The 16,158-nt window shown below is 47.5% G+C and overlaps 2 protein-coding genes across 8 annotated transcripts in view; one reads left to right on the plus strand and one right to left on the minus strand.

Annotated features, from left to right (window-relative positions):
• The window catches only part of Cyp17a1 (cytochrome P450 family 17 subfamily A member 1), a 22,841-nt gene extending 7,531 nt beyond the window's left edge, over window positions 1-15,310 (plus strand). Inside the window, exons 2-10 of one of the 6 annotated variants that reach the window (XM_050146347.1) lie at window positions 3,669-3,841; window positions 9,509-10,417; window positions 11,603-11,741; window positions 11,877-12,106; window positions 12,958-13,044; window positions 13,371-13,586; window positions 13,896-14,065; window positions 14,361-14,464; window positions 14,866-15,310. In XM_050146347.1, coding sequence (XP_050002304.1) covers window positions 10,121-10,417; window positions 11,603-11,741; window positions 11,877-12,106; window positions 12,958-13,044; window positions 13,371-13,586; window positions 13,896-14,065; window positions 14,361-14,464; window positions 14,866-15,158 — 1,536 coding nt within the window. In that variant the 5' untranslated portion in view covers window positions 3,669-3,841; window positions 9,509-10,120 and the 3' untranslated portion in view covers window positions 15,159-15,310. Of the gene's footprint in view, window positions 1-3,668; window positions 10,418-11,602; window positions 11,742-11,876; window positions 12,107-12,957; window positions 13,045-13,370; window positions 13,587-13,895; window positions 14,066-14,360; window positions 14,465-14,865 lie in introns of all 6 variants that reach the window. The other 5 variants (XM_050146368.1, XM_050146357.1, XM_050146377.1 and 2 more) reach the window with 5 other exon arrangements.
• The window catches only part of Borcs7 (BLOC-1 related complex subunit 7), a 172,979-nt gene that overhangs the window by 14,505 nt on the left and 142,316 nt on the right, over window positions 1-16,158 (minus strand). Inside the window, exon 1 of one of the 2 annotated variants that reach the window (XM_050146579.1) lies at window positions 138-3,655. The exons of the other annotated variant lie outside the window; for it this stretch is intronic. The gene's annotated coding sequence lies outside the window, so the exon portion shown is untranslated. Of the gene's footprint in view, window positions 1-137; window positions 3,656-16,158 lie in introns of those variants that run through there. 2 annotated transcript variants of the gene reach the window in all.

Raw genomic sequence — 16,158 nt, forward strand, 5'->3', positions numbered from 1 at the left:
GCCCGAAATAACAACACACAAACTGTATTCATTTAAAGAACTGCTTGGCCCATGAACTCTAGCCCTTACAGGCTAATTCTCGCACCTGGACTAGCCCATTCCTAATAATGCGTGTAAGCACCCCAAGGTGCGCTTACCGGGAAGATTCTAGCCTTCGTCCATCCTGGGAGAGTGTAGCATGGCAAGCATGGTGTCTCTGCTCCAGAGCAGAGCTGTCGAGTCTCTCCGGGAGCAGAGCAGAGTCTGACCTCACTTCCTCTTCCGCCCAGAATTCTATTCTGTTTCCTCCTCCCATCTATGCTCTAAGCTAAGCCAAGCAGTTTCTTTATTGCTCAGCCAATGAAATCAACAGATTGATATATGACACTCCCACATCAGCTCATCCCCCTGTGTCCTTGTGAATAATCTTCAAACATAACTTTGTTTGGGAATTGAGGCAAAGACAACCCACAGATGTTGATTCAGTTCCTGATGTATTGATTTAGGCACTGGACCAAGGTCAGGAAAGCCAGAGATGCTCCTCTTATCTCATCCGATCACCCAGCTATTCTCCTGCCCTGGAATAGACCAATCACTGCTAGTAACCCTTTGAATAAGCCAATCTAATAAATTGGAAAACAACCTACAGATTCCCCCCTTGTGTCTGTGGCTTTTTGCTTTAAAAGATGGGCTGTAACAGCTATTGGATGTCCTTCATCTCCCGAACCTGAAGGGCCCTGTCCTGACAGAGTAAAAATCCTCTTGCTTTTGCATCAATTGCAGCTGTGTGAGTGGTGTCTGGAGCAACTCCTCCCTGACGTTTGGACTTCTAGTCCAACAAACCCTGTTTATACAGGGCCATGGTGGCACATGCCTTTAATCCCAGCATTAGGGAGGCAGAGGCAGGTGGATCTCTGTGAGTTTGAGGCCAGCCTTGTCTACAGCGTGAGTTCCAGGTCGTCCAGAGATACTTAGAGGAAACTGTGTCTCTAAAAAACAAGAAAAACAAAACAAAAAACCATACTTTACTTTGGAAGTGAGGTTTAACAGAAGGATATTAGTGTTGGCTTTTCATGCCAACTCAAGCGGTAGGGAAACGGGCCATGGGCAGATATTCCCTTCGTACATTTTGTAAACTCTCAAGGCATACAAGTGGCCAGGCCCCCTCCCCACCCACTTCCCTAAGGTTCCAAAGGATTGTAACTGCCTTCCTAGTCCCAAGATAGCAGAGTGGCCAGGCACCACCCTACAAGAAAAAAATCTCACCAATCCTTGAGCTTGCCCCCAAATCAGGCCATCCTGGAAAGCCCCATCCTACAGCAAAGAAGCCCCGTGTATACTGCCCAGTTCTCTGTTGCTTCTCACCGCAGCAGAGACTGCCACCGTCCTGGGTTTCCCCCTCCCAATCTCTGTGTGAGGCTTGCTGTGCTGAGTGACTTTGTGGTATTTCTTGGCTCCAGACTGCCAGGATACCTCTCCAGCTGAGCTGTACCGCTTGCTGTTCAGCCATTGGGAGTGTACCCTTTAAGGGGATAGTGAGACCCCAGTCCATTCTGTCTCTTTCCATCTGTGGTAGTTTAAATGTAATTGGCCCCCACAATCTCGTAGGGAGTGGCACTGGTGAGCTTTGAGGTGTCCTGTGCTCAGGATATCACCCAGAGCGTCAGTCAGTCCACTTCCTGTTGCCTCCAACACCACACCTGCCTGTCTGCCTGCCTGCCACCTTACTCCCTGCTGTGATGATAATGGACTGAACCTCTGAAACTGTAAGGGAGTCGCCCCAATTCAATGTTTCCTTTATAAGAGTTGCCATGGTCATGGTGTCTCCTCACAGCAATAGAAACCTGAACGAAGACACCTTCCCAGCCGTGAAGTGAACAGTCCTTCCCCACATGCTCCCTCCCATCATGGCACACTGTGGCACCATAGGCCCAAAGCATCGGGGCCCACTGATGCACACGGAAAGGAAAGAATAGTAATAGAAAAGTTACACATACAAAAATCCTAATGTGGTTTGATGGACCAAGAGCCCCTGAAAGTTCTGTGTAAAGCCCCCAAATTACTTTGCCCAACAAAAATCAGGAAGTAGTTTGGAGAGAACTACACCCAAATTCCCAAATATGGTTTATAAATGTTTGCTTTCATTTAAAAGGGGTTATGCTATACAGATAAATACTTTACATTGGTATGGATCTTGGTTTATTGATACAAATTTAAGGTCAATTTTATTATAAATATTTATGCTATTGATTAAGGTATTGTGTTTGTGCAGCTCATTTAAAAATGTAATATATAATTAAGAAATATAGGTTAATAGATAATCAACTATAATAATCAAACTTGCAGTCATGCTAGTTAGGTTTTCTAGATATATAGAGATATATTTCAGTTAGATAGGTATTCTTCAAATCTTTCTAAGACTAAACAGAATATAGCATTTAAAATGTTTTAAAAACTTAGGACTTTTCATGACAATGAGACTCATCTGCTCCTGGCAGCACCAATCTACTTCAAGAGGATGGGCATCAAAGAAGCTCCTTATGGAGTTTTTTAGACATTTTGGCAAGAAACTGTTCTTGCCTAGACTGCTTAATGCCTGAAGAAGGTGAATCAATCCTTTAGGGTTCCTGCTTCATGAAAGAAACAGCCAGACATTTTTACAGGACACAGAAAAACACAACTGATGAGCTTTTCTAGTACAAGGCAGAGCAGATCTTCAAATTTCCCGCTTCACTGAAAAGTCTGACTGATACTACAGGCCTGTAGGCTGAAGATGGATGCCTGCAATGTTACAGAAGAACTTCGGGTGGCTGTCCACACAGCAAGATGTCTCTGTCAATTCTAGAGTTGTGGAAGTTTCTTACAATGCACTTCCTGTTTACTTAGTTAATATTATATCCTTCTGGAGTTTTCGATGGAGTTGAATAAAAGGTAGTTATAATTATAGTTTTCCTTAATTATAACAAAAGATAAAGTAGATATAAATATTAGAACTGTAATCCTTGCTTGATACCTGTTTTGTTATACGTAATTTTAGTATGTTAAAGTTAAAACCTTCCTTTTTATTTGAACAGAAAAAGAAGTGGTGTGGGAAGTCCTATATATGTGTTGCTTTTATTGGTTAATGAATAAAGCTGTTTTGTCCAGTGGCTTAGCAGAATAGAGCAAGGCAGGAATTCCAAGCAGATAGAGGAGGAAAGAAGGCAGAATCAGGGAGATGCCATGTAGCTGCTGAAGGAGAAAGATACCCATGCACCGGCACTGGTAAACCATGAACTTCATGGTAAAATACAGAATAATAGAAATAGGATAATTTAAGATGTAAGAATTAGTTAGAAATACGCTTAAGCTATTGGCCAAACAGTATTGCATTAATATAGTTTCAGTGTGATTATTTCAGGTCTGCGCAGCCAGAAAACACACAGGCTCCCCCTACACAACTATAATCATTATTTCCAGATTATTTTTATCATTGTAAAGAGTGTACCTATTAAACAATAATTTCCCATTCTCTCTCCTGCATACCCTCTGGAAACATTGAGTTTAATTTTTTGTCTTTTAAAAAGATTTATTCTTATTTTATTTTTAATTGTGTGTGTGCGTGTGTGTGTGGGTGCGTGTGTGTGTGTGTGTGCGTGTATTTGGTTCCAAGTACCAACATGGCAGTTCATAATTATCCATAATTCCAGTTCCAGGGGATCCAACTCGCTCTTCTGACCTCTGCAAGCACCAGGCATGCACACGGTTCACATACACAGATGCAGGCAGACACCCAGATATATAACACTGTGGGAGTTTGACTGTAATTTACCCACAGAACTGCCAAGACCACACTCGAGAGGTAAATAAATGTGATGCTAAGGTAAGTATTTGAAAACTTAATAGGCATAAGTACGCTGTGGAGAAGCCCTATAAATTCCGAGTGTGGCAGAGCCTTCCCTGGGAGCTCCCATCTCAAATCCTTCTGAGAGTTCACATTGGTGAGAAGCCCTGTGTCTGTGGTAAAAGTTTCCAGGGCGTTAGCTCTTGGAGTGTTGCAAGAGAGAGGAAGAGCTTCAGTGATAGCTCCAGAGAAACCATACCCAGGAGACTCTTACGTGAAGGGTATGAGGAAGCCTTCAGGCACACCCCCAGTCAGAGAAGCCCCGTAGGTGCCCGTAGGCGAGGAAGCCTTCAGTTGGAGCTCCAGTCTTTGCCTCCTCCAGAAAGCACACAAAATACTTATATCTCAAAATATCAGCTCTAGAAGCTGTTTTGCTAAGAGTTAAAAAATCTTTCTTTCTTCCTTTTTTCTTTGAGACAGGATTTCTCTGTGTAGCCTTGGCAGTCCTGGAACTCACTTTGTAGAACAGGCTGGCCTCAAACTTTCAGAGATCTCTGCCTCTGGCTCCGGAGTGCTGGGATTAAAGGCGTGTGAAAGAGTTAAAAATCTTAAACCATTCATTAGTGCCGTCAGGAAGGAAATCCTTTATCCACCTCCACTGACCTCAGGCACCTTCGAGCAGCAGTCTCCAGCAGAACCTTCCTTCTACAGAGACTTAGGTGAGGCAGTGTGTCCACGCATCAGCTCAGGTCATGTGCCCCAAAGCTTGATTCTGAGTATGGAATCTCCCAGGGTACATGCCCGAAGTGGGGCATCACGTCCCTGATGCATGCGTCCCTGACGCATGCACGGTATTTCCTGGAATTCTAACACCAGAACTCAGTAGTTCACATACCACTCCAAACCTAATGTGGAAGTCCCCTTTGTATGCTGTGAATATGTTTTATCATCATTGGTTAATTAAAAAAAAAAGCTGCTTTAGCCAGTGATAGGGCAGAATAGAGCTAGGTGGGAAATAAAACTGAACATTGGGAGAAAGAAGGCAGAGTCAGAGAGACGCCATGTAGGCACCGAAAGAAACAGATGCCAGATGGAACCTTACCAGTAGGCCACAGTCATGTGGCAATACACAGATTAATAGAAATGGATTAATTTAAAATATAAGAGTTTCTTAATAAGAAGCCAAAGCTATTGGCCGAGCAGTGTTGTAATTAATACAGTTTCTTTGTAATTATTTCGGGTCTAGAGGGCTGGGAAATGAACGAGCGGTCTCCACCTACACAAACCCATAAACAGTGCTCAGTCTTTGAATTACCCTCTGTGTTATAAACCAAGCAGGAGATGGCCACTTTCCAAGGAAGCAAGCTCAGACTTCAATTGCTTCTTCTTCCCTACCACTCACATCCAGCTGTTTCCCCAGCCCCAGGTTTGGTTTGGTTTGGTTCTGGTTGAGAGATGTCTCAACTGTTAAGAGCACTGGATGCTCTTCCAGAGGTCCTGAGTTCAATTCCCAGCAACCACATGGTGGCTCACAACCATCTGTAGTGAGATCTGGTGCCCTCTTCTGTGCATGCAGATAGATAACAAATGAATAAATCTTTAAAAAAAAATCACATGATGCAGTCACTAGAAAATGAACCCAACTTAGAGATGCAATGATTAGTTAAAGCCTACAAACTAAACAAAATTTCCAGGGCACTTATGACTGCCAGAGATTTCCTGACTCGGGTGAGCAAGTAGATAACTATGATTCCCCTAAAATCAAAAATGAGATCTGCCTTCCTCTACCTCCCAAGTGCTGGGATTAAAGGAGTGTGCCACCAGCACCCAGTGACAGTCTTTTTAAACTTATTTTACATGTAGGAGTGTTTTGCCTACATCTGTGTATATGCATTGTGTGTGTACATAAGACAGTCAGAAAATGGCATCGGATGCCCTGGAATGGTAGGTACAGAGCCACTGCATGGGGGCTGGGAACTGAACCCAGTCTCCTCACTCCTGAGCCACCCCTGAAACCCCAATGAGAAGGACAGTCTTTGTGAGTCTGTTGTCTGCACACTTACACAGACCCTAAAGCCAATCAGGAGCATCCAGAATAGAGAGGAAGAACGCCCAAGTTTTAGAACGGGTTAATGAAAGAGCCAGGATCATCTGCCTGTTGACACAGGGACTCTAGAGGCGGAGGCTGGAGGACGGTTTGAGCTCTGAGGTTAGAGAGCAGCCTGGACTACAGAGTGAGCAAGGTCTGAAAAACAGCGTGAGTACGGAAGCTAGTCCTGACGCAGGATGCCCAGGAGGTGTGCTGGGGAGGGTGTCCCCAAGACATAAGAACAGAATGGCCACCACGAACTGGGTTCTGGAGCCCTGAAGTGGAAGGCTGGGAGGCCATTCATGTAAGAGAGGTGATTGGCAGTTTTTTTAGCTTTAGGAGTGGATCTGGTCAGTGCCCTGGCTAGACCTGATGATGAAGGATTGCTGAAACTTTGTCAGTGGGGCTAAAAAATGGGGAGCCTGAAACTGGAGAACCAGACGGAGGCTGCTTTCTCCTCTGGACAGCTTGCTCCAATCATCAGCAAGAAACGAGACTTTTGTGAAAACAACCAAACACACTGCTCTTCTGCTTATCTCTGACTACACACGTTACACGTGAAAGTGTGTAAACATGGACGACTCAGAGAGCTGGAAATAAATACGGTCACAGTGTACCTAAATGAGGCAATTCCACTTACGGGTTTGGTTTTTTGTTTTTGTTTGTTTGTTTGTTTTTGGTGTTGATTTTGGTTTGGTTTTGGTCTTTTTGAGACAGAGTTTCTCCACGTAACAGTCCTAGCTGTCCTGGAACTAGCTCTCGTAGATCAGGCTGGCCTCAAACTCACAGAGATCCACCTGCCTCTGCCTCTGCCTCTGCCTCTGCCTCTGCCTCTGCCTCTGCCTCTGCCTCTGCCTCTGCCTCTGCCTCTGCCTCTGCCTCTGCCTCTGCCTCTGCCTCTGCCTCTGCCTCTGCCTCTGCCTCTGCCTCTGCCTCCCAAGTGCTGGGATTTAAGGTGCATGTTACTACTCCCAGCTTATTATTATTTTGGGGTGTTGAGGACTGGAGCCCCTGAATGCTATGTTAGTGACTGACCCTGAGTTATATTCTACCCAATGGGCTCCTTGGGTTTTATTGGTAGAGCTCCCTTAAAACTCAATCCTCGGCTTCTGCTGGAAATCCTCAGTTCAACCTGTATAACACTGATTCAATATTACCAGAGAATTCACAGCCCCAAGGGAATGGGCATCTCTGGTGTTAGTCATCACAGAAGAAAGCAGGTTCTGTTGACAAAGGTTTCTGTCACACCAGGTCCCACAGCTATTCAGTCCCAAAGAAACACACAGAGGTCTATATTAATTATAAACTGGTTGGCCTATTAGCTCAGGCTTCTTATTAACTCTTATAACTTACATGAGCCCATAATTCTTGTCTGTGTTAGCCATGTGGCTAGGTACCTTTTATCAGTGAGGCATTCTCATCTTGCTTCCTCCATATCTGGGTGACAACTGCAGACTGAGACTTTCCTCTTCCCAGAATTCTCCTGTTCTCATTGCTCTGCCTCTACTTCCTGCCTGGCTACTGGCCAATCAGCATTTTATTAGACCAATACAAATGACAAATCTTTACAGGGCACAAGACCATTGTTCCACAACACCAGCCTAACTTGGTTATGTGTAAAAGTCACCAGGTGGTACTGGTTTTGAAGTCATGAAGGAGTCATAGAGAACAGCTGAGGTTTGGGCACTATGTGGCAGGGCTGGAGTCCCTAAAGGAAGGCTAGAAGAGGCCATCGGTGACGGTGTTGCCTCAGTAACAGTGGAGACCCCAGCATATTGAAGATACCATGCGTGGCATGACCACCAGTAACAGCAGCAGCTGAGGGGTAGCGCCTTCCAGAGTGTAAGACACAAGCAATGTCTACTGGAAAAACTGAGCCCTTTGGTGCTCAAAAGATGGTGAGTGCCATATGTCAGGCATAGTTGCGCTCTGAAATTGAGTTTTGCTTTGATTTGATTATGGTTGCCCTGTTTCTTCTCTCTTGGAGTAAGAAAGTATGTAACATTTTCGATCTTACACAAGACAATTTGGACTTCTTTTTTTTTTTTTCACTGTGTAGCCTTGGCTGGCCTGGAGCTCACTGTGTGGGCCAAGTTGACTTCAAACTCATAGAGATCCACTCTCTGCCTTCTGAGTGCTGACATTAAAGTCTGGGTCGAGACTATGAACTTTTTAATGTCATTTTTTTTAAGGACTGTAGGACTTTTAAAGTTATATCAGTTTTATAGTGTTTGTTACATTGATATTAATAGGAGATCTTAGGGATCAGAAAAGGAGAGGTTATGTTTTAATAGTGATGTGTTTGTGTGTCAAGTTGTCAAGGGGTCAACTGAGTTGGGTGGTTTTGCAAACTTGACACAAACCTAGACATAACCTGGAAAAAGAAGAACCTCAGATAAGTTATGCCTTATCAGGTTGGCCTATAAGTAAGTCTGTAGGATCATTGTTTTGATTAATTATTAATGTGGGAGGGCCCAGCTCACTCCGTGTGCCACCCATGGACAAGTGATTCTGGGTTGAATAAGAATGCAGGCTGAGCAAGCCATGGGGAGCAAGCCAGTAAGCATCACTACCCCAGGGCCTCGGCTTCAGTTCCTGCTCCAGCTTCCTGCCTTAGCTTCTCTCAACAGACTGTGTCCTGGGATGTGTAAGTCAAATAAACCCTTTCCTCTCTAAGTTGCTTTGGGTCATGGACTTTATCACAGCGAAAGAAACCAATCTAGAACAAGGAATAGGCATGTTAGTAGACAGAAAGTAGATTAGAGGTGTCCGGGTCTGGAGCAGAGAATTGAGAGTTTGGTTATGGGCTCCAGAGCTGCCATGGAGTGATGTAAGTCTTAGATAGTTGTGTAGCAATGAGCACAAGCTTTATACTCCTAAAATGTAAAGTTTTTTGCTGTTGATTTTGAGTGAGACATAGTCTTACATAGCCCAGGATAGCTTCAAACTCCCTGTGAAACTGAGGCTGGCCTGACTCTCTGGCATCGGCCTTCTGAATGCTGGGGTTACAGGTGTATAACGCCATGCCCTAGCCAAAACGTACATTTAAAAATGATGAACGAATGCTGGGCGACGGTGGCGCACGCCTTTAATCCCAGCACTCGGGAGGCAGAGGCAGGCGGATCTCTGTGAGTTCGAGACCAGCCTGGTCTACAGAGCTAGTGCCAGGACAGGCTCCAAAGCCACAAAGAAACCCTGTCTCGAAAATCAAAAAAAAAAAAAAAAAATGATGAACGAGCCAGAGGGTTGGCTCAGTGAGTAGGGGACTTGTCACCCAAGTCTGAGGATCTGATAAACAAATCAAACGCCATGCTTGTCAATTGATAAATGATTAAAATGCCACTCTGAAATGTGGTTTTATGCTTTATCTACTAGCTAAGGTATGCATGTCATATGTGTCTGGTGCCTGCAGAGGCCAGAAAAGAGCATTAGATCCTGGACCCAGAATTACAGAAAGTTGTGAGCTGCCATGTGGGTGCTGGAAATCAAACCGGGGTCTTCTAGAGGAGCAGCCAGTGAGTGCACTTAACCGCTGAGCCAGCCCTCAGTTAAAGTATTTTAAATGATACGCTTTATGTTTTATATATGGTAACATAATAAAATGATTTTTTTCCCAGAAAAGGTTAAGTAGCTCACTCAAGACAATGCATCTAGAAAGTGACCAAGCTAGATTTGAACAAAAACTTGAAATGGCGCCTGAGCTGACGCTCTGAATACTTAAGCAGCCACCAAAACTGAGGCCATCTGGGCCCTTGTCACCACTGTCTTATGTGGCCTTTGGAAGCTCATTCTTGTCAGCTATTAAATAATAAGATTTAAGTGCCTTGGACGGGTTTGACTTGCTGCAACCTGATGATATTACTGTCTATGCAGCACTTTTGACATAAGAACATGCAGGCTCTAAAACCTTGATCTCACTGTGATACTGTTTGCCTCTGGGATGTTCCGTCACGCAGGAGCCCCAGGGGGATGATCTGCTTCTTAACCTGCTCCTCCTCCGGGGGTTCATCCTGAAGTTGGGCCAGCCCTTGAGGAGGCCGCATTCCCTCTCTCTCCCTTTTCTGGGTGAGGACTCAGGCTTGAATTCATTCCAGGATAAACTTTCACCAGCCAAGAGATAACACAACTTCAAGGTGACAACCAGGGACGTCTTTAAAAGTCCTCCTTCCTCGCCGAAGCCGCTGCAGCTTCTCCACTCCAGGCTGGCCATCAGCCGATATCCGGCTACCATGTGGGAACTTGTGGCTCTCTTGTTGCTCATCCTAGCCTATTTCTTTTGGCACGAGTCAAAGACACTTTGTACCAATTACCCCAAGAGCCTCCCATTCCTGCCCATTGTGGGCAGCCTGCCATTTCTCCCCAGACGTGGGCATATGCATGTCAATTTCTTCAAGCTGCAGGAAAAATATGGTCCCATCTATTCTCTTTATCTGGGTACCACACCTACAGTGATCATCGGCCAGTATCAGCTGGCCAAGGAAGTGCTCGTTAAGAAAGGAAAAGAATTCTCCGGTCGGCCACAAATGGTAAGCAGGGCCTGCCCTTCCCTCTCAGCCCCTGGGATTGTACAGTTCTTCATTTTTCCAAAACCGGACTAGTGGGACCACTCCCGCAGACATTCTCCAATCTCTAAACTGGGAAGGAGGGAGACCTCTTGAGTGGCTTGTCCAGGAAGGTGGTGCAGGGACCTGCAGAGTTAGGGAGCCCTAACTCTTCCCTCTAGTATGAGATAGTCATTCTAGATCGCACTGACAAAGCCCATCGCCCAGACCTAAAGCTAAAGTTCTCCATAGGTGTGACTGTTACATTTGTTGGAAAATAGGGGCAGTGGTTGCATCGTCCACAGGAAGACGCTGGGAGAAGCAGCTGACTCCAGTAGCTGGGGGGGGGGGGGGGGGGCTAAGATTGTCGTTTCCCTGAGCATGTGGCTTTGGCTCACAGATAGCGGGAGGGGGGGCAGGGAGCAGGGACATACAGTAGTATCTCAAGGCCTCTGACTTCATTGTGCTGACTGTTGAGTAGCCATCCTACAAACAACACCCCTGCTCCCGTGACCCTGCTGCAAGGGTTCCCTTGAGCACCCCAATAAGGCACAGCTGGCCTCAGCTTTGAGCAGGCCAAAATAAAATCATTCACCCTGGGCCAGTCAGCCAGAGCGGCCTGCCCCGCTACAGGGCTTTCCCAGATTTGGGGTTCCTCTCAGAAGCAAAAGAATAAAAGAGGCTGGGCCAGGTGGGGCTGTAAGAGGGAGACTTTGGGCCTTTGTGCTTTTGGAGGTACCTTTCAGAGGAGACAGCTCAAGCATGTGCTGTTGTCAAAAGCGGGTTTGAAGCTGGGTTCACAGTCCAGCAGTGAGAAGAGAAAGAAACGGCATGAATTCTGTGACCTTTGGCAGTCTGACGGTGGTGGGAAAGGTAGCGAAATCTCCCAATCTCCCTGTGCCTAGCTTTCCCCGCCCATAGCTGCCTGCTCCTGGTCAGAAACCAAAGCAGAGAGGCCCAGAGGGCACCCTACTGATAAACTGAACCCCAGAACTCTTGCATTCAAATTCAGGGCTCCTTCCATCTCCTCCCTACCGCCTTTCATGGAACTGTTAGGGCCGTCCTATTAAGAGGGGAGCAGCCCTCAAGTCAGCCCTGCAGGTCCAGGGAGAGGACAGAGAGTTCCAGGGGGTGCCTAATAATTTCTACAGTCTTGCCTGCTCTCCAAAGGTGACTCTAAGCCTCTTGTCGGACCAAGGAAAAGGCATCGCCTTTGCCGACTCCAGTGGCACCTGGCAGCTGCACCGAAAGTTGGCGCTCAGCTCCTTTGCCCTGTTCAGGGATGGTGACCAGAAACTGGAGAAGATCAGTGAGTGAGAAGCTTGCCCTGGGGCTGGGGAGCTGGGTCCAGTCATTCCTTAGCGGCTGCTGCCACCCAGTGGCCATCCCAGAGAAGTGGGCCCTGGTGGAGAGGTGACGTATTTAGCATTCCCTCTCTCCCCAGTCTGCCAGGAAGCCAGCTCACTGTGTGACTTGCTGCTCACCCACAACCAGAAGTCCATCGATCTGTCCCAGCCATTGTTCATGGCAGTAACCAACATAATCTGCGCCATCTGCTTCAGCATCTCCTACGAGAACAACGACCCGATCCTGACCACCATTAAGACCTTTACAGAAGGCATCCTGGATGGCCTGGGCCACGATAACCTGGTGGACATATTTCCCTGGTTGGCGGTGAGAACACCTCTCCACTCCGGATCCCACCGGGACAGTGTCCCCAGTGCTTCCGGTTCCCACGACCATCTTTCTCATCACACTCAGCCAACAGCCACTGTCTGCTGTGCCTCTTGCAGCCGCAGACAGTTCACTAACCTAGGATTGCTCTTGTAACTGAGAATGACCTTGAGATTCTGCTCCTCCTGCCTCCAAGTCTCAAGTACTAGGACTATAACATGTCCTGTGATGCTCTCCTTTTTAAATCCTGTATCTTTTTTGTTGGTTTGTTTTGTTTTTTTGAGACAGGGTTTCTCTGTAGCTTTGGAGCCTGTCCTGGAACTAGCTCTTATAGATTAGGCTGGCCTCGAACTCACAAAGATCTGCCTGCCTCTGCCTCCCAAGTGCTGGGATTAAAGGCGTGCGCCACCACCGCCTGGCTAAATCCTGTATCTTAATATGTATACTCTTATTATTTTCCAATTGCCATGTGCCTACAGCAAGCATGCTGTTGATCATTAGGCTCCCCCTGGAGGTATGTCAAATTATCCTCTTGTCTAGATGAGAAAAACAGGCTGAACCTAGTTGAGGAACTTGCCTTAGTCTCTGTTCTATGGGAAAGAGAGGGCACACAGCTGTCGGGGCTTGGTGAATTGAATGTGGAGGGGATGAGGAGTCCCCCCTGCCCTTCAATGTTTTAAGTTGTCCTTCTTGGCCATGTAATCTCATCCTCTCATTATCTTGCCTTCCCAGATGAAGCTCCAGGCTGTGGGGGGGGGGGGAGTATTTTCTTAAAGAGAAAACTAAGGTCTACTTCCAGGAAGAATTCTCCTAGCTGGATAGATGGATTTGACATTTTCTTCTGTTTCCAGATTTTTCCCAATAAAACCTTGGACACAATAAAGAGCTATGTTAAAGTTCGAGATGAAGTACTGTCTAAAATATTGGAAAATTGCAAGGTAAGAGCTAGGGCAGAGGCAAATAAGAGGTTAGGGTGTGGTGAGAGCAGGCCCGGGCACACTGTAGACACTGTAAGAGCTCCAGGGCCTGGCAGGGGCCTGGCAGGGGCCTGGCACATACGCTACCGCTAGGAACCGACTTCTTCATGGGAGTGGAAAAGTGAGAAGTCGAGAAAGGTCTTAGAAGGGACCCAGGGCTCCCGCTGCCTCTGCAAACTCACAGGTCCACTCTCAAGTTCAGGGAACCTTGCTGTCTCTAGTCTAAGACAGAGCGTGGCAGGGTTATGGAGGTGGGTATCCCTCCTCATCCTCACCTCCCGCTCCAGGAGAAATTCAGCAGTGACGCCATCTCCAGCTTGACGGACATTCTGATCCAAGCCAAGATGAACGCAGACAACAACAACAGCAGCGAAGCCCAGGCTTCGACTGCGTTTTCAGACCGGCACATCCTCTCTACGGTGGCAGACATCTTCGGGGCCGGGATAGAGACCACCGTCTCGGTGTTGCGCTGGATTGTGGCTTTCCTGCTCCACAATCCCAAGGTGAGTGAGCGTCTCCTCACTTTTGTCTTCCGTGGAATCCAACCAGCCCCATTTGGGGGGGGGGAGGGGGGCGGGCTGGGGCGCAACACCTGGAGCCCTCTGTGCAGATAACCCTGTTCCGCCTCTCATACAAGCAGTGGCTGACTCTGACCCTGGGTTAATGTTGCCCCGTCTTCTAGAAACAAGGCCTAGGCTGCAGAGCCATCACTGGATAGAATCTTGTCGGGATTGTGACCGCTGGGTTCTGCTAAGCCCGCCTCCCTCTTAGACGAGAACAACCTGGTCACGTGACCTTGTTCTGGTCCTCAGGTGATGAAGAAGATCCAAAAAGAGATTGACCAGAATATCGGTTTCAACTGCACACCAACTTTCAATGACCGAAATCGCCTCCTCATGCTTGAGGCCACTATCCGAGAAGTGCTTCGCATCAGACCTGTGGCCCCCATACTCATCCCCCACAAGGCTAACATTGACTCAAGGTACGTCTTTCTCACCGAGACACTCAGCCTAGGATGCAGCCTTTAGCTAGCCCATTTTGTCCCCGATCCTTGTCCCTCCTGCCCTGAGCTGCTCCTCAACCTGTTGTCAAATGGTGATGGCTGTCGATCATCCCACCCTAGCCATCCTAACGGCTGCATCTGCCGCCACCCTGATCTCCACTGACTAAGCTACAGCTCCATCTTGCTTTCCCTCCAAACTTACTGGTGCCCTGGAGACACGGGTCTGGACTGAAGGGGAAGATACTATTCTTTTCTTTCTCCTTGTCTGGGTCAGCATTGGCGAGTTTACCATCCCCAAGGACACACACGTGATCATCAATCTGTGGGCGCTGCACCACAGTGAGGAGGAGTGGGAGCGGCCAGATGAGTTCCTGCCCGGTGAGTGTCTGTCTGCCCCAGCCTGGCCCCTGGGCCACACAGCTAGCCTGGATTCTGCTCCACTGGGCCAACCCTCCTTCCTGCCCACTAGGCTTGCTACTAGAAAATTCTTGGCTGCATCCCACAGGCCTGTTGCCATTCCCATTATCCTGGAGATTGCCCCAACTCTTCATAACTGGACTTTCCAACTCCTCAAATCAGTTCTGTGGGAAGTCTGCAGGCATCTGTCTCCCAGTAGCCCTGTACCTCTTCTCTTGGATGGTGGCATTTTCTCCTGGTGCGACCTCTTCCTCTCTCTTCATCTTTCCTGAATACTTAATTTCCTCATGGTCTAAAAGTGGGTTGAGGTTCTCTGGGCAAAAGCTTGGCCTCTGGCTGACGCTTCCCTCTGTTGTCTCCAGAACGCTTCTTAGACCCGACTGGAAGCCATCTCGTCACACCCTCATTAAGTTACCTGCCCTTCGGAGCTGGGCCCCGCTCCTGTGTTGGAGAGGTTCTGGCCCGCCAAGAGCTCTTCCTCTTCATGGCCTGCCTGCTGCAGAGGTTTGATCTGGATGTGCCCGACGATGGGCAGTTGCCCAGCCTGGAGGGTGACCCCAAGGTGGTCTTTCTGATCGACCCCTTCAGAGTGAAGCTCACCGTCCGCCAAGCATGGAAGGATGCCCAGGCAGAGGTTAGCACCTGGAGGTCGTAACTAAAGTCTCCTGGTCCCATGCTGTGCAGCCCAAAGCACAGAATTAGAGGTGCCGCTCCCACCATCCCCTACATCCTTCCTGACTCCTGTCCCATTACCTGGCTTGCAGCAGTGGAGGATGGCGTGCCTAAATTAAAGATTTTCCAATGAAAGTCTCTGGGTTGCCTATTTATTTACTCATTTGCTTACTCATTCAGACAACAAACATGGACTTATTTATTTTGTGTGGCAGAGGGGTGTGCGCGCGCGTGTGTGTGCGTGTGCGTGTGCGTGTGCGTGTGTGTGTGTGTGTGTGTGTGTAAATGAAAGAGCAACTCAGAGGAGTTGATCTTTTCCCTACCGTGTCGATTTCAGGGACGGAAACCAGGACGTCAAGTTTGGCAGCCTTGACCCGATGAGCCATCTTGCACACCTCTCCAAACATTTTACTGAGTACACACTATACACCATTCCCTGACTCAGACACTCAGCCTGTGTGTGTGGGGGGGGGGACAACCAGGAATGTTAAACACATAGGGTTGTCCCTTCAAAGGGAGATGCGTATAATCTGTTATCTGCCCAGAAGGCTGGGAGCAGACACAGTTAATAGCCTGGTGACCTTTATAATATCTGTATGGCCGAGACCACACCTGATCCTCTCCTAGACCCTCACTGTGAGTTCGTCAATCTACGGAACCTATCTTTATGAAAGGTGTCCCATGTGGTCAGTGATCTTTATGGGAGGCGTCACGTGTACTTTACAAAGAGTTTCAATGCATCAAGTATGAGCCTTATTGTGCACATAGGATCTAGTTAATCATTGCCAGAAAAGTTTTCACCAAACTGTGCTGTGCTTAAATACGCCTAAAATAAACTACTTGGAGCTGGGTGGTGGTGGCACACACTTTTAATCCCAGAGACAGGAGAATCTCTGGGTTTGAAGCCAGATTGGTCAACAGAGCAAGTTCTAGGACAGCCAGGGTACACAGAAAAACCTGTCTTGAAAAACCAAACAACAACA

The sequence above is a fragment of the Alexandromys fortis genome, unplaced genomic scaffold, assembly GCF_014885135.2.
Source record: "Alexandromys fortis isolate MF-2015 unplaced genomic scaffold, M_Fortis_MF-2015_v1.1 scaffold_16, whole genome shotgun sequence".
Classification (NCBI taxonomy): domain Eukaryota; kingdom Metazoa; phylum Chordata; class Mammalia; order Rodentia; family Cricetidae; genus Alexandromys; species Alexandromys fortis.